The sequence below is a fragment of the Pan troglodytes genome, chromosome 8 (assembly GCF_028858775.2).
Source record: "Pan troglodytes isolate AG18354 chromosome 8, NHGRI_mPanTro3-v2.0_pri, whole genome shotgun sequence".
NCBI classification, from domain to species: Eukaryota; Metazoa; Chordata; class Mammalia; order Primates; family Hominidae; genus Pan; species Pan troglodytes.
In genome coordinates, this window is record NC_072406.2 from 129,362,655 (window position 1) to 129,389,771 (window position 27,117).

General features: G+C 46.1%; 1 protein-coding gene across 2 annotated transcripts in view; it reads left to right on the plus strand.

Moving 5' to 3' along the window:
* Positions 1-27,117, plus strand: part of SLC18A2 (solute carrier family 18 member A2) — a 39,480-nt gene that overhangs the window by 6,562 nt on the left and 5,801 nt on the right. For both annotated transcript variants that reach the window (XM_521615.9, XM_063782169.1), the window contains 12 exons: positions 5,764-5,822; positions 6,400-6,483; positions 6,757-6,849; positions 7,629-7,718; positions 7,831-7,874; positions 7,949-8,009; positions 10,149-10,244; positions 20,229-20,307; positions 20,481-20,532; positions 21,164-21,227; positions 23,560-23,679; positions 23,819-23,952. In XM_521615.9, coding sequence (XP_521615.3) covers positions 5,764-5,822; positions 6,400-6,483; positions 6,757-6,849; positions 7,629-7,718; positions 7,831-7,874; positions 7,949-8,009; positions 10,149-10,244; positions 20,229-20,307; positions 20,481-20,532; positions 21,164-21,227; positions 23,560-23,679; positions 23,819-23,952 — 976 coding nt within the window. The remainder of the gene's footprint in view (positions 1-5,763; positions 5,823-6,399; positions 6,484-6,756; positions 6,850-7,628; positions 7,719-7,830; positions 7,875-7,948; positions 8,010-10,148; positions 10,245-20,228; positions 20,308-20,480; positions 20,533-21,163; positions 21,228-23,559; positions 23,680-23,818; positions 23,953-27,117) is intronic.

A 27,117-nucleotide genomic window follows, 5' to 3' on the forward strand; every position in this document is an offset into this window, starting at 1 on the left:
AATCAATGAGCAGAGAGTTTAGAAAAGATCAGCCTGATTCCTGTGGACATGGAACCTCCCTGGTCCCTGAAATATTCAGTCTTTTTCCAGTCCCTGATGTGAACTGGTCCAGCCTCGTGCATCCATAAAGATGTGTGGGGAAAGCCTCCTATAGTCAGGCTGGGCAGAGCTATTCTTTTCCAAAGCTGCTTGTTTTAACTGAAGTGGGACCCACTCTGAATCGAGACATTCTACAGCACACCACACCATAACTGGAATCCTCTATTCACAGTCGTGATGGTGCCATGTGTGTGGCTTTTGTGGGTAGGAGTCACAAAATGTAGGCCGCCTGTTTATTTATTCATTTATTTAGACAGGGTCTCGCTCTATTGCCCAGGCTGGAGTGCAGTGGGGCTATCTCAGCTCACTGCAACCTCTGCCTCCCAGGTTCAAGCAGTTCTCCTGCCTCAGCCTCCCGAGTAGCTGAGACTACATGTCACCACGCCTGGCTAATTTTTTTTGCATTTTAGTAGAGATGGGGTTTCAGCGTTTGGCCAGGCTGATCTCGAACTCCTGACCTCAAGTGATCCTCCTGCCTCAGCCTCTCAAAGTGCTGGGATTACAGGCGTGAGCCACCATGCCCGGCCCTGTCTGTTGTTTTTAAATATTCGATAAGTTCTCACACCAAACCCTGAAAATATAGAGTAACAATTCTTGGGTTCATTTAACTGCTAATAGGATGCACATTCTTCCTGTTTCATTTGTTATTCAGATACTGTATTTCTGCTGAAAATATATGACCAGTTAGGTGGCAAAAACCTTTGATTTGGGTGTGTGTAGTGATCACCTGGCCAATAGCACACTTTCCAAGAAAGCCTGAGGTTGCTGGATTGACCTGATTTCCATGTTGGAGCCTCTTGCCTCTTATTTTATAATTTTGGCTGAACTATTCATTTCATGATTTCAGTTGTGTGCAGGTGGTACCAGAAATTATACTAGTGATACTTGGTCATCATTTGGTCTAAGAAGCAAATTTTAGATATATATGTACATAAGAGGAATGTTCCAGGCACATGAACAATGGGACAACACGTTTACATTTCTCTCTTCCCTCAGTCAGGTAACGATATGGCATTGTGGTCTTGCTTAGCATAAGGTTGAAATAATAGTTGCATCTTCAGAACCAAAGGATATTCCACACCAAACGACTGGCTTGGGAAAGAGTTAACTTCATTGCTGGGGACCGTTTCCCTTGCTTCCTTCTTAGCTTGTCATTGTCTCGGTGATCTGCTTTTTATCAAGCCAGCGTCAATGGCTTAATTTATTTCCATAGTTACTTAGTATATTTGAAAGCAGTTCTTTTTCCTTGCAAATCTTAGCTAACATCTCAACGACAAGGAGGAAGCCACAGGGCATGAAATCTCTACGAAATCTACCGTGGTTTTATTTTATTTTTTTGCTAGCTTCAGCCAGTGGGTCTGAAGTGGGCTGTGTAGGAACAAGCAGTGACCTTTTCAGCTTCTCTATGGACGGGGAAACCGGCTGTTCTGAGAAGGGATCTCCCATCCTGGATGTGGTTAGGATGGTAGGGAGGGCTTGACGAGTCTTTGCTTCTGAAATCAGAGGAAACTGGCTGTGGAATTAGAACATTCCTAGGAGAAGCAAAGGCTCTGTTAAGCTATGTGTCAGAGAACAGGGCTCACGCCCAGGAAAGTGAGAAGTCCGTGCCCCCTGGAACTCTCTGGTAGCTGAAAAAGACAAGCAGAACCTAAGAATTTTGACAAGCGGAATCGAAGAATTTTATTTACTAAATGATTGACAAACCTCCTACTATATCCAGGCAAATTGAAGATATCATTCCATTTACTGACATTCATTTACTGCACACCTTTTAGGAGTGTGTAGGGATCACTGGAAGGGAGCTGTTGTCTCTCGTTGCATCTGGTGATAGTTTGCACCCTTCGGGGCTCTGTAGTCTGTATGCTTCTTGTAATTTACCATGGTAGAGGAAACTGTGGTTTTAGCAATCATGAGAAGAGAGCTTCCATTAGTCTCTATGGCAAGGATACGCTAATTATTAACACTAGAGAAGTATTGTCTTCATTGGCCATTTAGGGACAGATGGGGTTTCTCCAATGACTAAGTATATATAATTAACATAAGTTTTATTGTTTTACATGTTTTTCTAGGGATTCATTATGTGATTTTTAGTCTTACTCAAATTGGATTAACTGCTTCGTGATGCTCTGTAGAGGATGACCGTGGGCCAGGATGACATTTGGCTAAAGGTTTGCTGAATCAGATCTGGCTCTGCTTAGCGATACTTTAATTGAGATGGCCCTGAATTGAGACAAGGGGGGCAACTCAGACACAGATTGTGACTAATGTCAGTTGAGTTTCTGTCTGTTTAGGAGATACTGTGGGGAAGCAGAAAGGGTTTGGTCCTTCTGCCTACCACTCAATGACTAGGGGCGCTGGACGACCCTCCTTCTATGGTGGGTGCCTGAGGGGCCAGAAGAGTTTGAGGACGGAGACCCAGGAGCTTCCCAGGGAGTCTTCTTTGCCTTGAAGCCGAGCTCTGGGGAAAAATGATGCCCAGCGCTTACCACTGAGCAGCCCGTGCAGTGGCTTGGCCTGTGTTGAAAGTGCAGGCACAGGTGTGTCCGGTACCGAGGAGGCGGCAACATGAGCCTGGTTGTATCTGAAGCCATTGGCTTGCTCTGCAGCCATGGGTGAGCCACTCTGTCTCTGAACCTCAGCTTTCTCATCTAAGGTGAGGGTTTGGACTGGCTAGCCCTTGAGTTTCCTTCTAGCTTTGATATTCGTTTATTCCATACATGCATTGTTAAAATCCCAAAGAAAATTAAAAAGAAAAACAGTAGCTGCAGTGTTTCTAAAGAAAACACAGCACCTCGAATGGTAAAAAGAACCCTCTGTGGGCACAAACCCTGTGGTTTTCAGTGAAACTGTGCACTCTCCATCCCATGTGCTCCAGCGTCCCCACCCAGGTGCACATCAGCAGGGCCTAGCACATGTTAACACACTCAAGGTATGCCTGTAGCCTTGAATTTGGGGCAAGTAATTCACCTTCCCGAGCCTCAGTGTTGATCCTCTGAAAAATGGGTAGAACCAGCTACCCTCCCTTGGAATCTCAGGCCACCCAGCATGCTGGTTCCCTGCCTACAGTCGTGGGAATGTCTGAGTCTTCAGGTAGGGAGGGACCTCAGTGGCTTCCAGCCCACCACAGCTGTGCCCTGATGGGTTACCTGGAATACTGGCTGGACCGAACAGTGGGCACAGTATGGCTGGTGGTATGGGGGCCACAGACAAGGGTTGTCACATTTTATTGAGTTTTGTCCTGAAACCACCCAGTGTTTCTGCCTACAGTCTGGGAAAGGGCCACAGATGTCTTATTTGCCTTCAGGGATGTCCCTGCAGCCTGAAGGGTTCCATATTAGAGCCTTATAAATAGCCAAAATGAAGAACTGGTGAAACAAGAGTGAAGCCCCTAATTCCAATAGCTTTGATATGTATTGGTACTTCAACAACTAGATTTTCCAAATATATATTGAGCAGAGGGAGAAGCCTGTGTTTATTCCAGGACAGCCAGGAAGATTGTCATATGCCCGTTCTTTCATGGGACAAACTGTAGTTGCTGAAAATAAATTGCCTGTGAGTTCTCCTCTCTGAGCCTCCTGGACGTTTCCTGATTCAGTATCCTGCAGTACCGTGTGAGCCCCCGGTGTTGGGTTTCTTTTGTCCACATGAATAAGGGGTACAGAAAATCAGCTCTGGGTGGGCTGAGACAGAAGAAGCTGCCACCCGATGGCCATCTGAACTGCGGGTCAGAATCCTGGCCTCTTCTCTGGTTTACCCAATTTGCTTGGAGCCCCACTTTGTGAATTACAAGCTCATCTCTGTTCACAGCAGGGGAATCTTTGCATGGTTTGTGGGAGGGGACTGACTGTCTGGGAATCTGTCATGCTTGTGAGTTACTCTCTGTATTTTTGGTATTTGGTTTCTGGATACAGGTGAAGCAGTTAAAAAATATTTGAATATGGTCAAGAGAACTTTTGGAAAGATTCTATTTAAAGCTATATATGCCGTTTGGGTACTGGCGGAGGTGGTAAAATTTACAAGGAAAAGCCATGTGGGAATGGCCCGGGTGAAATTAGTCTGATGACACCTGATAAGTAATGACAGATATCATGATGTCATGCCTCAGTTTCCTCATCTGTAACATAAGGAGGTGAAATAGGGCCCTTATTAAATCATGACTAAATCTGGTGGGTGTAAATGCTTGGAGAACTGAGTGTAAACTTTAAATGAAGGTGCTATGATTATTTTTTATTTTTTATTTTTTGAGACAGAATCTCACTCTGTCACCCAGGCTGGAGTGCAGTGGCACGATCTCAGCACACTACATCCTCCGCCTTCTAGGTTCAAGCAATTCTCGTGCCTCAGCCTCCCAAGTAGTTGGGATTACAGGTGCGCACTACCATGCCTGACTCATTTTTTTTTTGTTTGTTTTTTTTTTTTTTAGTACAGACAGGGTTTTGCCATGTTGCCCAGGCTGGTCTTGAACTCCTGAGCTCAGGTGATCCGCCCGCCTCGGCCTCCCAAAGTGCCAGGATTACAGGCATGAGCCATCATGCTCAGCCGATTACAATTTTTTATTAAAGCCTGGAATGGAAGAACCCTTCCACCCTTCCAGGCTGTTGCCAGAGCTCAGGATGCTTGGCCCTTCTGCCTTCCTGGATTCATTTGATTCCTCTCCAGGTTCCTGAGGGTCCAGAGCTAGAGACAGAAGAGACTTAGAGATGTTTCAGGCTCTTCTGGGTTGGAGCAAACCTTCAGTTGGGCAAGAGCTCAGCCACTGTTGGCTTCCTCTCAAGGCAGAGGGGCTGGGAAGCTGCCTGTACCCTCATGCCCCACCCACAGAGCAGGGACCCAGCTGTCTACTTGATCCAGCAGAAACAGAGGACAAAGAAGAAAGAGAATGAGGGAGGAGATGACATTTCTTAGGCACCTTCTATGCTCTAGGCACTGGTGTTAACAGTTTAACATCCATATCTCTTTCTGTACTCCAGTCCTGGGAGGTGGGCGGTGGTCTCTCCGAGGGACTGAGAGGAGACCTCCCTAGATTAAGTGGCAGGGTCACGTGTCCAGCCAGACATGGCATAGGGGAATGCCAGGGTCTTTCCACCAGCCCTGTTGACCTGGCGCCAGAGTCCTAGGTGAGCAGTGGTCTCACGGAGCAATTTGGATTTTGAAATTTTGCACAGAAAATGAGACTTTGTCTTTCTAGGTTGGCCTCATGGGGTCAACGGGAAGGCAGATCTTAACATCTTGCTTCCTAATGCCTCTTAGACATACTGCAGTCTGCCAGTGGAATCACTTGATGGCCTTTTACCCGAATCATTTGATTGCAGTGGCTCCTTTGGGAGAGCTTTAGCAAAGACTATAATTAAAGGAATCATTTTTTAAAAATGACAGAAATAGGGGCCGTGTATTTTGGATGTGTTCTGGGTTACTTGCCAATATTGTGTTAACATTTATTCCAAACAAATTTCTGTTCACAGTGGCAGTCCATAAATGTATTCACGTTCCAAGACAGTCAAACACAAAAAGGTCACATAGGAAGCACTGAGTATATGAATTTTCAGAAAAGTCCACCAAACACTTATCTGTCTGATCCCAAAGGGTAGCCAGGAGAAAATCAATATAAAGCCTTAAAAAAATAGCCTGCAGTCACCAGATTTGTCTGATGTTTGTGTTTTGCAGAATTGGCTATCCAATTCCCATATTTGCGGGATTCTGCATCATGTTCGTCTCAACAATTAGTAAGTGTCTGGTGTTTTCCTTCTGAGTGTGGGTCTCATCAGGGTGGGCATTGATGCCCATGAGCTGGGAATTAAGAATACAACCTAAGAAGAGGGGGGCGTGGTTGGCTCATGCCTGTAATCCGAGCACTTTGGGAGGCTGAGGTGGGCGGATCATCTGAGGTCAGGAGTTCGAGACCAACCTGGCCAACATGGCAAAACCCCGTCTCTACTAAAAATACAAAAGGTAGCCAGGTGTGGTGGCATGCACCTATAGTCCCAGCTACTGGGGAGGCTGAGGCAGGAGAATCACTTGAACCTGGAAGACGGAGGTTGCAGTAAGCCGAGATTGCACCACTGCACTGCAGCCTGGGCGACAGAGCAAGACTCCATCTCAAAAAAAAGTATATGGCCTGGGAGGTTTGTGTATTGGCAACAATTGCAGAAAGGAATTGATAGCTTTTTAGGGAACAAAAGCACAGGGTGGCTAACATGCAAATGCTCCACTGGGTTAAGGGGGGCTTCTGAAACGTCCCTGTTTGGGACGGTTGTGTCCCAGCAGCACTGATGTGTGGTCTTGGACCCCCTCTCTCGGCAGTGTTTGCCTTCTCCAGCAGCTATGCCTTCCTGCTGATTGCCAGGTCGCTGCAGGGCATCGGCTCGTCCTGCTCCTCTGTGGCTGGTAGGTGTGGAATGCCTGAGTGAGTTTGTGAGGGGCCCCTTGCAGAGTGAGCTGGACTCATTCAGGGAATTCAGGTATTGGTGGTGGTTGGGGTGCTGGGGATTCTTGGAGAAGGCACCCACTTTCCTCTTGGGTTCTGCTTGGTCTTACATTTTAGTGAATCTGACAGGTTTGGGAAGATCACAAGGCTGGCTGGAGAGGGAAGGCGAGTCACGCATTATTCTTTTGCTGTTTCCCGGAGCTGGCCTGTTGACTACTTCTTTCCCTGTGTAGGGATGGGCATGCTTGCCAGTGTCTACACAGATGATGAAGAGAGAGGCAACGTCATGGGAATCGCCTTGGGAGGCCTGGCCATGGGGGTCTTAGGTGGGTAAGGCCCCTGTGTAGGCAAACTGGCAAGAGGGGCCTGCCTGGCGCTGGACAGCGGCAGTCCTCGCCCCGTGACCCTGGCGCAGTTTGCACTAACACAGAGGTCCCCTTTTTATTTTTTTCCTTTCCTGCTTTCATGGAGACTTTGAAAAATGGTAGGAAGAGCCCTGAGCTGGGGGTGGAGGGGATCAGGACTTCCCCTGCCTCTGCTCCAAACCTCCCTGGGCCCAGATGGAAAACCAAAGGTTGAACAGGACGGTCTGCCAGACCCTTTCCTCGGGAACATTCAGTGAGTTGTGATCACGGAGAACCTTGCTTTCTGGGTCTGCCTCCCCCAGCTGCCCTGGCTGACTTCCCAGACCAGGGGACAAACATCTTCCCTGAGAGGGATTCAGAGCCTTTTCCTTCCTCTTCCGATTTCCCGCCTGCTTCCAGGAGCCTGCAGCCTTGCCTGCGCTGGTGTACAAGGAGCGAAGTCTCTGTTTACACATTTTCCTGTGCAGTGGAAGCAGCCCAGCCCTGGGCCTGGATCTTGTTTCTCTCGGGCCTTTGCTTTCAGGGTGACCTTTATAGACTCTTGCCCATTTCTTAGGAAAAGCCACTTGGAGGAAGTTGCCAAGACAAGTGAACTCTAACCGAACAGAACAATAGGGCAGCCACCCCAAAGCCTTATTGGAACAAAGTAGAGAGAGAAACACAAGAGTCAAATAGATGGTTCTAGTACAGGGAGAGGGCATGTGTCCCAGGGGTGGTGTCCCCACTTTCTCTCCCTGCAGTGGGCCCCCCCTTCGGGAGTGTGCTCTATGAGTTTGTGGGGAAGACGGCTCCGTTCCTGGTGCTGGCCGCCCTGGTACTCTTGGATGGAGGTGAGTGAGTCCACGTGGGCGCCTTGCCATGACCTTGGCATCGTGCTGGCACGCGCTTGGGCCACACCTGCTTTCTGAAGAGGGGCTTGTCTTTTTTATTTTTATTTTTTAGCTATTCAGCTCTTTGTGCTCCAGCCGTCCCGGGTGCAGCCAGAGGTAAGCGGCTGGGAATGAGGGCCCTGGGGGAGGGGGCATGGTGCTGCTTCTGACCTGTGTTTTTTTCTTGACAGAGTCAGAAGGGGACACCCCTAACCACGCTGCTGAAGGACCCGTACATCCTCATTGCTGCAGGTGGGGCTCTGTGGGTCTTCTGAGTCAGGGGAATGCGAGGTGATGGCCGCGTGTTGGAGGCAGGGGTGGATGGCCAGGGCTGATTTTCGTTTTGCTGCTAGAAATGTTGGGCTATATAAAAAAACAGAAAAGGCAAAGAGGCTACAAGTCAAAGGAAATGGTTTTCTTCCGCCATCGCTTTCTGACACTCAGCCAAGGCCCTTTTTGTCTCATTTGGGGAAAATCAAAATGGCGTATGCTGGGCTCTGCAGAGCTGCCTGGGTCCTGGGGATGCCCAGCTGGGTTTGTTTGGAGCTAAGCTTGCCCACTGTGTTTGTATGGAAGGCCATCATTGTTTGGCCTTGAACTTTCCGGAAGGAGTCCTTGGCCTCAAGGCAAGGGTCCCCGGTGGGCAGTCTGACTCACCTTGGCATATATGAATAGAAACTGACAGCAGAGCCCCACAGGGACCAGAGGGGCTCCCTTGTTGCAGAGAGCATCCCTGCCGAGCAGCAGGGAGGCCGTTCAAACACCCTTTGGCTAAAGGACATGCTTTGGCCTAGAGGGACTAAAAGAAAGCACTGGGGTTTTGTGACTCTTGGGAAGGATAATGGTCTGCATCTATCCAAGGGACTGTTCCCCAAGACTGTCCCAGTGGTAGGAGGCTGCCTGCTTTGCCAGGCCCCGGGCTGCCTAACCAGGGACCAGCCTTGTGTAGGTGTTGCTGGGCCTCAGTACCAAGGTAAGCAGACCCTTGGGGTCAGGCCAGGAGAAGGTCTGGCTGCGCGCTGATGTGTTGGTCTCTGGGGCAGCCTGCACTGTAGCACTGGACCCAGTTAGGGTTAGACTTGTCTAAGCACGGCTCCCTAACACAGGTAGGCTGGAGGGCGCCTGGGAGAACTGGGCACCAGTAGTTAAGTTCAGCCTTTGTCAACCCTCAGGCTGGTTTTGTTTAACCCTTCTGCTGCTGGATTTGATTAGGGCAGCAGGTATATAACCCTGGCCAAGACCCTGTCTATCATGCTTGCTGGCCAAAGGGATATGGAGGTGGCATGGTGACTTATTCATGCAGTGACGTCTGCAAGATGCAGGGGGCATCCCAGAGCTCAGATGCTTCTGGAACCCTGGCATCTGAGGTGGGGACGAGGAGGTATGGTGAGGGACGGGGGCTCCAGAAATGTGACTCCCTGAACCTTGGGCACGTCTGAGCAGGGCTGTGCAGCCTGGGCCTGTCCTGTCTTGGGCTTCCCTGGAACCTCACTGCCTAGTACCTGCTCACAGGAGACACAAAGATGCTACCCAGCACTCCTGGACTGTCATCGACACTTCCAGACAGCCCGACTGGGGAAGGGAGTTGAGAGCCAAGTGGCTGTCCACTTGAGGGAAGTCCTGCCATTGATATGCTCTGCCTTTAAGTCTCATGTCGAATGAACAGACCTTTCTTCACCATATGTGCACCTTCATCACGATTGCACAATATTCTTTGAATTTGTTGTAGCAAATTAGAGGTTCCAAGAGGCACAACACGGGAAGTTCCCAGAACGATGGAGAACAGTTCCGTGGGTCTTTTTGCAGATAGTTCTATATTTACAAAGGGTTCTGGTTAAGAGATCATGAATATTTGCATAGGTGCCCTTATGTACCGCTGAACCCCGCCCCCTCCACCTAACGGCATGCCTGTACTGAATGCACCTGATCCTGCTTGGATTTTCTGGCATTTCTAGGTATCATTAGAAATGCCCACGTATATTGCACAGTAAAACACAGATGCGAGAGCCTCAGGCTGCCCCGAGACTGTGTGTGGTCTGGAAGTGGCCTGATTGCTGGGTGGCCCCAAGCAAGCTACTGCATTAATAAACTGGGCTTCCTTTCTTCATTGATAAAACCATAATTGGGTAGGTTAAACCAAAGGAACTCTAGGGCTGCCTCCAGTCCAAACCTTGTCTCTGGGATTCTAGTTGTTTAAAATGAGGACGACGATGACCATGATGATGATGATTATGATAAACAGCCTTTGCTGTCCCCTTGATATGTGATTTATCCTTTACTTAATGAAAGTAGAAGTTGCGGTTATCTGAGCTGTAGGCGCATGGAGTCTAACTGTGCCTGGAAATGAGAGGGGAGGCAGAAGCCACTACAAAGCCCTTTCCTCCCTTACAGGCTCCATCTGCTTTGCAAACATGGGCATCGCCATGCTGGAGCCAGCCCTGCCCATCTGGATGATGGAGACCATGTGTTCCCGAAAGTGGCAGCTGGGTAAGGACTGGGGTGGGCTCTTCTGATTCAAGAGCATTTGTCCCCAGGGCAGCCTTTGTCCCCAAGGCATCCCTGCTGAGTTGCCCTTACGGGGATGATAAAGTGATTGCTTCTGTTTGACTCTTAATGGGGTCATTGCTTAGGGCAGCCTTGGGGTCTGTTTGTTCTCTGGTTTATCCATCATCCCTGAGGGGTGCAGAACTCACACAGACACATCAGATCTGGGGAGAAATGAGAGTAAAAATACAGTCAGCATCTTCCCCTGTTTCTGAACTGGACTAACTGGACAGCCATAAAATTTATGTGAAAGAGACTAATAACAAACTAATTGTTAAAAGGATTAATTCTTAAAAAGTATTTTTAATTTTGAAAAGTAATACATGCTTATTGTAACAAAATCAAAGTGTGCTGATTGAGGACGTAAAACATTTTTAAATTTCATGCTCATCTTTCTCCCTCCCCCAGCCCATCCCCTGTGATATTCACTGTTAACAGTTCTATGTCTTTTTCTAGATGGTTCTGTGTTTACCACCCTATTGCATGAAATGCCTAAAAATCCAACCAAGTGAATTTTGCCATTTACATCACTGTGTGACCTCTTGTTTTTCCTTCATGCAATTTTGTGGCCATGTTTCCGTGTCAGAACACGTAGATTTACTTTTTAAAATTAATTAAATTTTATTTTTTTATCAAAGTTACACACATACATAATTGTAAGTCAAAGATAAAAGAATTATAAGGAAAAACAGCTGTCTTTTTCCCACGCCTCTTGATCCCCAAAGCCCTTCAGATTCCATCACTTTCAACGTTTTTAGATCTTTCTTCTGCTGATACCCTTATGTCTCTAAATAATATGTGTACACCCCCAACTCTTTTTTTTTTTTTTTTTTGAGACAGAGTCTCACTCTGTCACCCAGGCTGGAGTGCAGTGGCACAATCTCCACTCACTGCAACCTCCGCCTCCCGGGTTCAAGCGATTCTCCTGCCTCAGCCTCCCGAGTACCTGGGATTACAGGCACGTGCCACCACACCTGGCTAATGACACCCCCTTTTAAAAAATTTTCCAATTTCTGACATTGTCCACCAGCTTCCTAATACAGTAGATGGGGATTATTTAATGCCGTTGCAGCGCCACATAGAAGTATCAAACAACCAGCTCACGCATTTTCCCACCTTCTGTCCTCCCTGAATAATTGCATTACAGCTTCTTGTTAGACTGGCATTCAGCACTGACATTATTGTGACTGGGTGATTATTGTTCACAGCTGACTGAGCTATGTAGGGTACTGTGATTAATTTCCTTTCTTTTTGCAAATTTAATTTTCCTGGAGTTAGTCGTTGCCTTGTCCTTTCATTTTCTTAATGTTTTATGTAGTGTTTATGAATATATCCACCAAAGTTTCTGGCAAAGATGAAAAATTCTCCAATTGCAGTCAAGTGTTGGCAAACCTGATCTTTCTGTGTATTTGCTCGTTTGTGGATGTCTGTCCTAGGTCTTCGGTCTAGACTTTGCTTCCCCATCACCCCAGCATCTTCTGTGCCTCTCTTCTGTTTCCTGTATTCCTTGCCCTTGACTGACTTCCTCCTTATTGTAGAGCATAGCCTCCCACAGTTTCCTGAGAGAGTGTGCGTGGCAGGTAAAGGTCTCTGAGACCCTGCATAGTTGCAAATATTTTACCCTTATCCTACACTTGGTTGACTTTGTCTGCGTGTATAATTCTTGGTTGGAAATCATTTCCCTTGGGAGTTTTCGGGCCACTGTTCTGTTGTCTTCTAGCATCCAGGGTTGCTGTGGGGGATGCCAGTGTTGCCCTCATTCCTGAGCCTCTGTAGGAGCCCGAGGGACCTTTACTTCTTCTCTAGGTTATAAAAGTCCATGTTGATGATTTGCAGTGGGGTCTGTTTTCCTCCTCTGGGCTGAACACTTGCTTAATCAGCCCTTTCACTTGGGGAACCCCATGTTACAATTCTGGGGAGACTCTTTGTATTATTACTTTAATGAATCCCCCTATTTTCTCTCCTGTTTTACTCCAGTTGGCTGAGTGTTAGACTCCCTACTTTTATTCTTCTAATTTCTTGTCTTTCCCCTTTTCCATTGAGTTATTCCTGTTCATCTTTTAAACTGCCTATTGAGTTTTTAAAATGGATGCTATCATATCTTAAATCTGAAGAGCCTTTTGTATATACTCTAAGTGTTTTGGGGTTTTTTGATGAGGTTGTTATTGCAATAACACCCTCGCACCATGTTCCTGTTTCAGCCTCTTGTGTTGCCCCTGGTTGCCATTCTGGTTAATTTCTGTAGAGAAACTGTCTCCTGCCAGGGTGAAGGCTGGAGTGCTGGGGGTCCCACTGCTCTTAACACAGCCTCTCTGCCTGCTTTCATGTTGCCAGCCTCTGCTTTCAGCCCCATCTTCACAGTACCCGAAGCTTCAGTTCCTTTCTGGCTGTGAGGCACAACGGTTCTTGCCTCTTGCTGGCCTCATCATTTGCAGGTGGAAGATTCCAGCATTCTCTGTGGTGTCCTCTGCTCACTTCTTCCTCGTATTGTCCCTTCTCCTCTCCCACTCTGTTTGTCCTCAGGAAGGTATGGGGGTGGAAGGGGGCATAGGCTGTGTGTCTAGAATTTTCTTCTATTCCTTTGCTAGCATTTAAATGGACTTTGAGGTGGGAGTGGAGAAAAACTATAGATTCAGTCTGCCCTGTTTAACTGGAAACCTTTTATTCTTTTTAATGGTTGCATATTGTTTTATTGTTAAAATAAAACAACATATAACTGTTGAAATCCTCAGCCAGTCCCTATTATTGGGCATTTGGGCTCATTTTGTTGCCAGAAAAGGGATCTCAATCCAGACCCCAAGATAAAGTTTTGGGAAATCACTCAGGAAGGAATTCAAGGCATGTCACAGAACACAGCAGAAGAGGCAAGTTTATTAGAAACAACTCTGTTAGAGCAGGGCGTCCTCAGAAAGCACATCTGGACTTTCTGCTGTGGTAGGAGAGTGTCCTTGTACGTATCTTTAGGCTGTTTCCTTAACTCTAAACATCTCATGACTATGGGTCGTGACTGGCAAGGAATGTGCTTTGCTAGTTTTAAGATGGAGCTGAGCTTAAAATGGTGTAACTTCTGCTTCCCTAACAGTTCCAGTTTTTGCCATTAGAAACCATATGGCAGGCTGGGCCGGTGGCTTATGCCTGTAATCCCAGCACTTTGGGAGGCCGAGGCAGGTGGATTTCTTGAGACCAGGAGTTTGAGACCAGGAGTTCAAGACCAGCGAGATCCTGTCTCTACAAAAACAAAACAAAACAAAACAAAAAACCCAACAACAGCAACAAAAAAATTAGCCAGGAGTAGTGGCGCACACCTGAAGTCCCAGCTACTCGGGGGATTGAGGTGGGAGTATTACCTGAGCCCAGGAGACAGAGTTTTGCTCTTGTTGCCCAGGCTGGAGTGCAATGGCGCGATCTTGGCTCACCACAATCTCTGCCTCCTGGGTTCAAGCAATTCTCCTGCCTCAGCCTCCTGAGTAGCTGGGATTATAGGCATGCACTACCACACCAGGATAGTTTTGTACTTTTAGTGGAGATGAGGTTTCTCCATGTTGGTCAGGCTGGTCTCAAACTCCCGACCTCAGGTGATCCACCCGCCTCGGCCTCCCAAAGTGCTGGGATTACAGGTGTGAGCCACCGCGCCCGGCCCTCACTTTAATTTATTTTTACAAACTCTTTTTTTTTTTTTTTTTGAGACAGAGTCTCACTTTGTTGCCCAGGCTGGAGTGCAGTGGCGCACTCTCGGTTCACTGCAACCTCCGCCTCCTGGGTTCAAGTGATTCTCGTGGCCTCAGCCTCCCCAGTAGCTAGGACTATAGGTGGGTGCCATGTGCCAGGCTAGTCTCAAACTCCTGACCTCAGGTGATCCACCTGCCTTGGCCTCCCAGATTGTTGGGATTACAGGTGTGAGCCACCACGCCCAGCCACAAATTCTTTATGAGTGAAATTGAGCATGTTTTCATATGTGTATTAGCCATGTGTATTTCTTTTACTATGAATTTCTTATGAATATACTCTGACCATTTTTCTATAAAGTTATTTGTCCTTATTGATTTTATGTGTTCTTTATGTATTAAGATAATAATCTATTGCCACATGTTTTATAGATATTGCACTCAAATTGTTCTATGTCTTTTGACTTTATGGATTTTTCTTGAATGGATTTTTTTTTAGCCACTCAAATATTTAAAATGCCACTAGTCAGGTTTAGCAGGCTTCCCTTTAATGTCATTGTCGTATCAAGTCAAGCTCAGAAAGGCCTTTCCCATGCCAAGATTATTTTTTTAATCACCCGTGTTTTCCCTTAATACATTTTTTATTTGTTTTTTACATTAAAATCTTGAACCTATATGGAATTTATTTTGTCCCAAGGCATGTGTAGGAACCTAGTAGTTTTGTTCCCTGTATGGCCAGCCAGTTGTCCTAGGACCATTTCTGAAGTAGTGGATCTGATTCTTCCCATCCTCATCATTTTCTCAAGGACCACAAGTTCTTGGCTGTCTTTCTGGATTCCCTCTTTCATCCCATTGATCCATTTGCCATTCCTGTTTAGTTACTGTAGCTTTAGAATGTGGTTGCATATCTGGAAGGCTAGTGCTCCCCTACACACCTTTTTCTTTAAGAATTTATTGACGGTCCTTCCTAGAGATTTATATTCTTTTTATAGTTCTTTCAAGGTACGTGTGGATAGCTTCAGATGGAGACTCTCAGCTCTGAATCAAGCAGACATTTTCAATGTCCCCAACCCTTCTTCAGGTGACCTTATTCTCTCACAGGCATCCAGCCCTGGGGAAGGGGGGTGTCTTGCCAGAAGCTGCCCCCTGGCCTAGACTTTCCCTGTTCTGTCTGCCTCCCTGCAGTTGGCCTGGCCTGAGTACCAGTGTCTTTGGAATCTGCAGAGTTGCTACGCTCTCTCATCGAACAATACCTAAAAAGTCCCAAATGGCCGGGGGAGAGGGAGTGAGGATGGAGAGAAACTGCGAATGGGGTGTGAGGTTTCTCTGTGGGATGGTGACAGTGTTCTGTAATCAGATGGTGATGATGGTTGCTCAACTCTGTGAATACACTAAACATCACTGAACGATGCACTGTCAAAGGGTGAATTTTGTTTTTTTTTGAGACGGAGTCTCAGTCTGTTGCCCAGGCTGGAGTGCAGTGGCACGATCTCAGCTCACTGCAACCTCTGCCACTCGGGTTCAAGCAATTCTCCTGCCTCAGCCTCCTGAGTAGCTGGGATTACAGGTGCCTACCACTGTACCCGGCTAATTTTGTATTTTTAGTAGAGACAGGGTTTCACTATCTTGGCCAGGCTGGTCGTGAACTCCTGACTTCGTGATCTCCCTGCCTCAGCCTCCCGAAGTGCTGGGATTACAGGCGTGAGCCACCGCATCCTGCCCAAAGGGTGAATTTTAAACCATGTGAATTGTGTCATAAAACAAAACCCAAACCAAGCCTGACATCAGAAGAGGTATTCAGTGAAGGAGGAAGGATTCTTGGAATTAAACAAGAATGTTTCTTAGGCAGAAAATTTAGCTCTGAACTCCCTAGCAGCCAAGATGAAAGTGGAAGCCCAAAGACCTTCAGAGCTCCTAAAGAGGCGTGCCGCTTGGCAGGAGGGGTGGACTTGGATCTGACACCGAGTCAGCAAACAGCAGATGAGAAGACACCCTCCAGCCTTGTTGCTCATACCCGCTGCTGACACTGGAGAGGCTGTTTCCCAGCTTTTCTTCCCTCTGGCCCTTGAGGTGATGTGGATCTCTCGGTGTTTTCAGGAGGCGCCCGCTGTCCAAGTGGGGTGTGCACTGCTGAGTTGAGCTGCTGTGTTGACTTTGCACGCACTCTTGAGCTGAGAAGCTCTTATTTGTTTATTTATTTTTAGAGACAGGGTCTCGTCCTGTTGCCCAGGCTGGAGTGCTCTGGTGTAATCATGGCTCACTGTAGCCTCAATCTCCTGGGCTCAAGCTATTCTCCTGCCTCAGCCTCTCAAAGTATTGGGATTACAGGCGTGAACTGGGTCTCCCGGCCACCTAGCTGAACTCTCATCCCCTTTGAATGTGTCCTGGCCATGTGCAGGACACTTAAGATGTTTTGTGCTCATCCTCTTCAGACAAAGCCTGAGGCTTTCTTTATAAAATCTTTAAAGTCAGCCAGAAGCCATGGGCCATCAGGGGCAGATAGCAGAGTGCAGGCTGCCTGGATCTCATCAGATTGCTGTGTGGGGCTTATCACCGGCGCCAGACGTTCACTCAACCAGCTTGCTGCACATTTCCACCACCGAGGTTCCTCCTTTCATTTGCCCCAGAGATAGACATGTCTGTCTTTAAGAGAATCAGGTTTCTCTACCTGCCTCCTGTGTCAGCACCAGCAGGAGGGGAAATACCCCACCTTCCCTAGTTCTCTGTAGCTTTCAGCCCATGGCTCCCTGACCCTGGGGATGGGGTACTGTGAGTGAAGCAGTGCGGAGGACCCAGTGCTGAGGGCGGGGAGCTGCCCCTGCAGCCCAGACTCTGGTGTTCAGGAATCTTCTCTGAGCTCGCTCCAGTCCAGGGTGAAAGGGAGGCTGTTCTGCCTTTATGCTTCCCTTCACTGTTTCTGGAGAAAGACTATGATATTTGAAGTCAGGGCAAACAATCTTATTAGCTGCATGGGTGACGCAGGATTGCTCTTGCTGAAGGCATTGTTTTTGGCCACATTTTTTAGGGGTAGTAAAGATGGCAGCCCACCCATCTTCCACGTGGCTCCCTTGCCAGCCTGGCCCCCAAATTCCTCATCTGCCACTTGAGGGGAAGCCCTGGGCTTCAGTGGGTGGAGAAAGAATGATTTCATGGTGTTTTCTCTATATCTGAGTTCTAGGTCAGATGGCCTCTCCGGACACCTTGAGACTTAGGGACTTACAGTTTGGGGTGAGGCCTACAAGCCCCCAAAGGGAAACTGAAGCCCTGGACAACAGGCCTCAGACAAGGATGGAGGCACACTCTTGTCTTCTGGTTCTTCTAGCCCCTTTGTATTTAATGAGCTGTGGGGATGCAAAGTGGGATGGAGGGTAGGACACGGGCCTGTACCAGAAGACGAGAGGGACTGCCAGCCTTCTGTGGCTCTGGAGTGCGAGGACTTAGGATCCTCCTAAGCCTGCCATAGGACAGGGCAGACCATTGCCCCTATTCTGGTTCTAGGCCGAGCCCTTGGCCTTCAGGGAGGGGTCATCTTGAGCTTGGAGGAAACCCAAGGTCTCATTTCCACCTTTGCTTCCGGGGCTGGACGGCCAGCTCAGCTCCCCACAGGCTTCGTGATGACCGGAGCCCCTCCCTCACTGGCTGGCCAAGGCCGTGGCTGAAGCCAGATTGTACCAAAATCACAAGGGGTGGTAGAAGATCTCCCTTTGGTGAACTTTCTGGTGTGAGCAGAGATACGTGAAGAGTGTTGCCCCGCAGAAGGGAGGGTTCCTGCCATGGCCCAGGGCACTGTTGCAGGCCAGTCCCAGCCAACACTTTTCTCAGAGTCGGGAGAAGCCCTAGAAAGAATTCTTGCTGAGGCTGGGTGCGTGGCTCATGCCTGCAATCCTAGCACTTTGGGAGGCTGAGGCAGGTGGATCACTTGAGCCCAAGAGGCGGAGGTTGTACTAAGCCAAGATCGTGCCATTGCACTCCAGCCTGGGCAACAGAGCCACTGACATTCTGCCTCTATTGAGACTCCACCTCATAAAACAAACAGGATCTTCCAATACTGGAACTGCAGTCCCTCAGGGGAGTGAATGGCCACAGAGAGTGGCGTCTGCCTTCTAGATGGAGTCTGGGCCCTCTGGGTCACCACAGATCTCTCTTTGCTCCATTTTTCATTTTCTTTCTCTGACACTGAGGCTGAATGTCAGTGGTTCTTTATCATGGTATCTGCACTGTTATTTTTGCTTGCAATTTGCTTGTTTTATTCATTTATACCTACCTGGCCCTTGGGGATTCTTATCATGAGACAAAGGTTGTCATGATATCTTACTATCCGGACTAACAGTCCCTAGAGCTGGTAGGAAGTCCTACGACACAGCTTTTGAGGCCAGGTTTATATACCATCTGCTCTGCGGAGCTTGGCCAGACGCAGTTCCAGGTCCCCAGAGCATGACACCTGTGTTTTTGTTATGTTCCTTACTTGGCCAGGTCACAGTTTAAACGTCATCTGCTCCTTTCCTTCAAAACACTTGCGTCAGGACAAGAATCACGTTGTCATTGTCTTTGCTGCAGGCCACTGCTGTGCTGGGCACGTGGCTGTCAGTAAATGTTTGCTCAATCAGATTACACTGAACAATTATTTGACCACCACATATTGCTAAGCATGACAGAAATAATTCTCTGGAAAATGAAATGAGATTGCTCTTTATTAGTGTTTCCCAGAACCCCCATGTCTAGAATGATCTGGTTTTGGATTTAGCTCATGGAGCCATTTATTTGGAAGTCCCTGCTGTGTTGGAAGACTCAGCCTGTTTCTGGGTTTGATGGTAGACATTCATGCTTTATCCTAAAGAGACAAGATCACACTTGCCCGTGAGTGTGTGGCCAGCTGCCGGGATGAGAAGGACCTCCAGGCCCCATGCATTTTGAGTGTAGCAGGCACTCGGTCATCTGATATCTACCTGCATGTCTCACTTATGCAGTCCTCTGATTGAGAACAAAGTAACTTTTACTATGTGTGGGCAAGGCTTGGAATCAAGTCCGGTATATCTGATTTCAAGGAAAAAATACTAAAATCACTAGGAGTTTGAAAAGCAGTCACTCATAAAGAGATTGTCCTGTGGTTCTGAGGACCACACACAGCTGGATGGATGAGGACCAGACACAGCTGATGTGGACAATTCCCCTGTAGCCAAGCTGGGTCTGATATGGTTAGGCCTTTCTGTTCAATGCGGAGGACACGTTCAAGGCCACTGCTGCCACCACCAGCAGGAAATCACCCTGGGCACATCAGAACCTGGGGGATGCAGGTGTCCTCTATGGGGACAGCAATAAAACTTGGATAGGAGGCCGGACGTGGTGGCTCACGCCTGTAATCCCAGTACTTTGGGAGGCTGAGGCAGGCGGATCACCTGAGGTCAGGAGTTTGAGCCCAGCCTGGCCAACATGTTGAAACTCAGTCTCTACTAAAAATACAAAAATTAACTAGGCGTGGTGGCGCATGCCTGTCGTCTCAGCTACTTGGGAGGCTGAGGCAAGAGAATCACTTGAACCTGGGAGGCAGAGGTTGCAGTGAGCCAAGACTGTGCCACTGCACTCCAGCCTGGGTGACAGAGCGAGACTCCATCTCAAAAAAAAAAAAAAAAAAAAAAAAAAAAAAATCTGACTTGACAACAAAAAATGACCAGGCAGACATTTATGTTTCTGACATAGAAAAATGTTCATAAAGCTAACTGAAACAAGCAGGATAGAGTATAATCCCTTTTTTTTGTAAATCAAAACACACATAAATATATTTATATATGTAAATAAACTTACAGGAGAAAATAACTGTGGTGATTATCTGAGTAATGGATGGGGTTTGGGGTAATTTTAACTTTTTTCTTTTTATCTCACGGTTCCCTAATTCTTTCAATGACTGCGTCTTACTTCTGTCGGATGAAATCACACATAAGGTTGCAGGTGCTGAGCTCCCAGGCAGGAGCTGTTCGTATCGGCCCACGTGTGAAGCCCACCACCAGCCAGAGATGGAGGCAAGATGAAGCAGTTGATAGAGAAAGGACTTTCATTTCTGGAGTGTCTCAGCAGCTTTGTGTGGAGGATAAGCCACGTGGGTCCAGACCGGATCCGGCAGGCGCCGGATATTAGCTGCTGGGGTGTGGGCCCCGGGGCTTCGTTTCATCTGCTCTCATCAACATTGTGGTGTCTACAGTTATTACTTTTTCTAACATATGACTGATATCAGCACTGATAAGGTCTCCTTTTCATAAATTTACAGGCGTTGCCTTCTTGCCAGCTAGTATCTCTTATCTCATTGGAACCAATATTTTTGGGATACTTGCACACAAAATGGGGAGGTAAGATGATATGAAAACAACACTCATTCTGTTACAATAATGTAGTTCTTTCAAAAAATTCTAAGTTGTTTCTGCCTTCGCTGTTACAAGTAATTGTTTTGATTTTCATTGAAAATTTGGACTAGAAAAAAAATCAAATGATCATTTCTTGATGGTGCTTTTTCTTTTGGTAGGTGGCTTTGTGCTCTTCTGGGAATGATAATTGTTGGAGTCAGCATTTTATGTGTGAGTAAAAGATGGCATTCGACAAGTGGGAACAATCTGTGAATAAAACTTGCGCTTTGGGCGAGAATCACCAAGAAACATTTTACGTTTGTTGATATTTTATTACAGCTTTCATTTTATTCTAATTTTTTATCATCTTAAAAATGTTTGGACAAGACTTTCCAAGGAGTGTATTTTCATTTTATGTCAGAAATTATTTAAAATGTTTTATTTCACAGTTTAACTTTTCCCCTGCATCATCTTAAGCTTGACAGTGTCTTAAACACTTCAGGACAACCAACCTGAAACAATAGCAAGATGTTTTTCTAGAATAAAATCTCTTCTACCAATGGCCAATATCCATCCCTCATGAGGCCTACTTGTTCTTGTCAAAACTTGAGGGTGGACTAGGCTGATCTTTCACATATGCCGGTGACAAGTTTTTCATGGTGGTCATAAAACTCGTTTCAAGCCTTGACTTTGAAAGATTTGGAGGGTCCGGTTCTTCACAAACCCCACCCTTCTTCCTCCTGTTTTCTTCAGAAGGGAACAGGCATACCACGCCCAGAGAAAACACAAGTTCAAGACTTTCCGAGATGATTTAGAGTTGGATCTCTTGTTATTTTAGCATAACGTTTATTTCCTCTTACAGATTCCATTTGCAAAAAACATTTACGGACTCATAGCTCCGAACTTTGGAGTTGGTTTTGCAATTGGTAAGTCACACGAACCTTGTGCCTACATTTAAAACCGCTTTTCCACTAGGAAGGGTTCTTCTTCCTCTGGTAGACTGTAGTTCCTCAACCTAAATTTCCAGAATCTTGGAAGGAGGCTGCAGGCAGCTTAGCTAAATTACAGCCTGTCGATTCTCCGTGTAAAGACACCTGCTTCTATGCACTAGTCATTTATTTCCTGAAAACCAGTATTTTTTAAAAGCTGATATTTACAGAAGGAAACTGATGCTCCACTGCTGGGGCTGGGCAAACAAAGGAATCCCTTGCACAGAGCTCATTTTTGTGGACTCCTCCCTATGAGCAGGTCTTCTCATGAGGCTGGGGGCAAAGGCTTCACATATGTATTTTGAAGAGGTTTTAGTACAGACAAAGCAGACTAATGTGTTGATGACCGCCTGTGCTGCAGGAATTCCCATGGGCAAGGAGATGCGCTTTTGTAATGTTAAGAATGATAATATGTTAGGAAAAATCTGTCACTATTTTGAGTGAATGGTATACTTTTGTCTCTTATTTATAATATACCAATTGATCATGATAAAAGTAAGTGCTCAGTCCACCCCTGTAGAAGCAGGAACGTAACCTTTGAGTGGTACAGTGGCACAGCATGGCTTTCACTGAGGACAGATGGTAGAAGGCTGCTGAGGCTGGGGTAGAACTCAGTATGGTACTCTAGGTCCTTCTCAGGTGACCGTTTGCCTGTCCTCTGCCTTGCCTCCCCTTGTCCTCCACTGTCTGGATGGCCCATCTTTTTAGGGAGGGTGCTAGTCCTCTGGCAGCTCCCCTTGCCATTCTGCAGGTCTGGCAGAGTTGCAGGTTACTAACTGTATGGCCCCCTGGCCTGAATCCTTTTGGTGCTTTCCTGCTTTGCTGTTTTCTGGTTCACTTGTCCCTCACCACTCAGTACACCTGCATGCCTGACCCACCTCCTGCCAGTCACACCTGGGCCACACGCTTAGACTATGGGTGTTTCCAAGGTGGAGAATAATAGGGGGGACCAGAACGCCCCAGAACTCCAAGGAGTCTGAGAGATCATCTGGCCCTGCTCAGAAATTATGTGTGTGTATGTATGTTTATGTGTGTGTGTGTGTATGCATGTGTATCCATGTATGTGTGTGTTGTGTGTGTGTATGTATTGTATGTGTGTGAACTAAAAGAAGCTAAAACACATACACACACACATACATACACATACACACTCATACACACAAACACACATACATTCATACACACATACACACAACACACATACACAGACACACTGACACACACATACACACACACATACACACATACACCCCCCACATAAACACATACACATACACACAAATATACATACACACATATGCATACATACATACACACATATACACATACACATACAAACACCCACCCACATACATATGCACACATACACACACACACCCACATACATATACACACATACACACCTACACACATACACACACATACACAAATACAAGTACATACACAAACACATATACACAGACACACATGCAAACATGTACACATATATACACATACATACACAGATACATATATACATATACATAATACACATAAATACACACATGCATACACACATATACATAGACATACACAGATACATATATACATATACATACATACTCATAAATACACACATATACATACAGACATACACCCCAGCAACAACCACGACCAGCATTAGAATCTCGTCTCTTGAATAGTGGGGAACAGGTAGCATAAAGAGGGTGTGTGTTCAGAGTTCTTGGCTCAGACTCCCTGGCTCAGTGAGTGCGGTCAAGCCTCGCCTTTCTGAATATTGGTTTCCTCATCTATAAAATGGGGATGCTCATGATTGGCTGCTGTGAGCCAGTGTCTGTGAACACACTGGCAGGGACTCAGAGGTTGGTGCCCTCCCCTCCACATGTGTCAGTGGCAGGCACATGAGGAAAGTTTCTTTCATTGAAATGGTGCTTGCTGCTTCTTAATATGTACAAGTGCTGGGGATATGGGTGAACAAAACCAACAGAAGAGTTGGGCATTTAGCAAAGAATTGAAGAATGAATGACAATTGAGATGATGCTGTGAGAGAACATCTGTATACGAGGGGAACCTGACCTCCTCTGGGGTTCAGAAAAGGCTTCCTTCATTCTTTCTACTCAAAGATTAGTATCACCCCAAGACTTGCAGGTGGTGATGACAGAAGGGGGAGAGCTGGCAGGGTGGTGAGTTTAAGACACAGTCCCTGATATTCGGCCCATTTTGGGTTTACATCCGTTTTCTGTACACTGTGTTCCCTGACTGTCTTCAGGAATGGTGGATTCGTCAATGATGCCTATCATGGGCTACCTCGTAGACCTGCGGCACGTGTCCGTCTATGGGAGTGTGTACGCCATTGCGGATGTGGCATTTTGTATGGGGTATGCTATAGGTAAGGACATTGGCTTTTCATAAGAACCTTTTACCTCAATACACAATGGATAACGTCTACTAAAATTATTTAAATCTTTGCATCTTTCAGTCTACAAGACATTTGGAAGAGCTTTATCTAATTCTCTGTTTCCTGAAAGGTCCTTCTGCTGGTGGTGCTATTGCAAAGGCAATTGGATTTCCATGGCTCATGACAATTATTGGGATAATTGATATTCTTTTTGCCCCTCTCTGCTTTTTTCTTCGAAGTCCACCTGCCAAAGAAGAAAAAATGGTAAGAAAAATTTAGGACGCAGTGAGCATTTCTTGACAATTTTAGCATGGCCTTCCTGATAGCTTCCTCATGGTTTCATTCTAAAGCCTCCAAACATAAATGGTGAGAATTCCTTTTTAGTTTGTACCACATAGAGCAGTTACTTCTTTTATTTTTTTTATTACTGTGAGAGTTATTTCTTTCAAGCTTATGTTTATAAACTGGGAGAATGAAATTATTTTTGTACATAGATTAGCATCGGTGTTGCTCTTTTGTCGACCAAGTATAAACCTGGAATCATTCAATTTGATTTTCTATGGTTCTTGAAAATCTTGGACACAGTCTTTCTGCCTCCTGTACTTATGCCCAGGGTTAGCCATTTGTGGTGCTGTTGCTTTTCTCATAACCCTTACAGCATTCAGTAATAGTTGCTGTCTTGTCTTTACTGTATGTAGGATTTTAGAGATGATTTTATGATTTTTATGGAAAAATCATTGTATATGGACTTTGGGGTATATGTGAACACATAGAACGATTTAATTCATAACTTTATGACCAAAATTATAGCCATAGGCAAGATATAGAGTATAAAGCATCCCTCTTTTGAAAAAGTCCAAATTAATTGATTCAAAATTTGAATTTTGAAATGCATGAGTCATTTTAACCTTTCTAAGGTATTTACCTTACCCAGCAAGGAGACGCTCAGTGTTTCTGATCATCTTTCTTATCTGGTGTTGCCAGTTTTTAAAACAGCAAATGCTGATAGGTACTTGTCCAGGTGAAAGGAGAGTGTCTTGGATTAAGGATGAATGAGGTGAACAAGAGGACATGCATTTTTGTGTTTGAATAGATGTGAGGTTTGTTTGTAATGTTCTCTTGGAAGTACATCAGAAGGTCTTTCTGACAGTGGAACTGAATGCATCTTAATGCTTTGGCATTTCCTGAACTGCCCTTTGATGCTTTTCCCCAAAAGGAGATTTAAAGACAAACCTTAAAATAAGGTTATGTGCAGCCTGTGTTTGTCTTGGGTGTTTTTTACATTCATTAATTCATTCCACATATTTTAAAATATATCAAGCACTGGGCACTGGCCTTGTGCCCTTTATTTTAAATAGGATTTAACTAGATACTTTTGAGTAATGCATGGCCCGTCTGACTCATGGAAAAGGTATGGAAGGTGCTGTGGAAATAGACAGAAGCCATCCCCTTGTCCTTCCCTCCGCTTGCTTAGATGTTTCCCCAGCTCTGAAAACCACATCACCTTCTCAGACCTCTCTTAGGAGACATCTGCTTTCCAGCTTGGGTGTGTAAATTTCAGATGCATCTTTGCTTGGCTGACCCTAGCATAATACCTTGCCGAAATGGAGTCAGAAAATTCTCAGCACAAATGCAAACTGCCATTCTGTTGCCATGATAACAGTTTAAGGCTGAATGGAGGTTACTCTCAATGTTTTTGACCAAAAAAAGTATATATGTGTGTATATGTGTTTGTGTGTGTCTGTGTGTGTGTATAAAATCACCTACAAATGCTCCTGTAGCCCAGGAAACTGTTTGAAGACTCCTGGGAGATAGTTAGGGCTAGCACGGGCCTGGGAGCCACACTGGCCCCACCATGTAGAGGCTTATGAGTCTTGGTTTCCTCCTCTGTTGCATGGAGAAATGATAACGTCTACCTCATAGGATTGTTGTGAGGATTAAATGAAAGAATCCCAACAGAGTGACTGGCCATGTGGCTCAAAAAGTGTGTTCCTATTTCCAATATCACCCCACTCTTTCCTGCTTATCTGACTCTCTGGCTTCCCCCGTCAGTCCAGCAATACCTGAATTTTCTCCCTTTTTCCTCCTCTGTGATGTGAGAGTTTCCTTTTGCTATACAGACCCCAAAACTCCTGAATGGGCTCCCCTTGCCAAGCCGGCAAACATCAGTGGCTGTTGTGATGTCCGTTTGTGAACGGCAGCCTGATGGCTTATCTGTGGCCTTGGGGAAATGAATGAGGTCAGAGGATGAGCAGAGAATGTGCTTGCCCAGCCAACTACCACTGTGTTCCGCAGAAGGACTGGCAGAAGGCAGGCCTCAGTACCCCTCCTCTTTCCCCATTTAAATGAATACTTTAGTTCATGTTTTAAAAAAATGCTGAAGGAAGTGGAAGAGACGATCCTGAAAGGCCAAACAGTAAGAATTATAGGTTTCCAGAAAGCCACTTTCACTGCAAGATGTTACAATCCTTAAGAAGCACCTAGCAAGATAAATCAATAAAAACTTGAGAAGGTGTGCATCTCGCTCCCCATCAATGATGCCCATAATTGAAGGCATCACGTTGGATGCCATTTGACTGGCCTAATGGTGACATTTGAGAGTGGTGGCCAGCAGCTGCTGCCTACTCATTGTGCAAGCAGGGCAGGAAGCCAGCGGTGGCGGCCGACAGCACCTAATGATAAGGGGGCATGCAGGCAGGACAGCAGTGTGTGAGGGAGGAGGAAGAATCAATGACCATGCAGTTGAGAAACCCCAGAGCAGACAAGTGCTGGCGTTCAGGATGAGCAGTTGCCAAATGCTGGGGGATGTGAGGGCCAGAAGGCATACGACCCTTAGCAAATCATTCTTCCATTAGACAGCATCCTGATAATAAGGTGTTTGGACTTAAGCTGTTTTATATTGCAAGATATAATGCTGTTTTCATGGATCACAAGTGACAGAATCATGAACTAGTTTATAAGCATGTGAGTTTGTCTTCCATTTGGTTTACTGGATTTCTGTTTCTTATAATCAGCATTATCAGTATAGGTGGAGGAAAAAAACTGTTACTCAAGTCCCTCTGCACATACAGGAGATATCAACATTACCATTTGAGGAAAAGTGTGTTATAAGACAGTTACATGGTAGCACTTCACTCTCAAAATCCCCAGTTGAGAAGAGCTGTGTTGTGGATTTTTTTTTTCCAGGTTGAAGAATTAAAGACAAGGCACGCTTCTTAATTTTACTCTTGAAGTTTCTAATTGTTGCCAAGACAAGAAATTAGGTGGTTTGAGGATTGCAGCTTTCTTTTCCTGGATGGCTCCGATAGTTGTTCCATAAAGCCCTTCCAGCAATAGCTCTGTTTTCTGGATGCCATGTGTGGGGCAAGGATGGGGTGGCCGGAGGCTGCTGAGATAGACCACATTCTGCATATTCTAAGTTGTTTATAG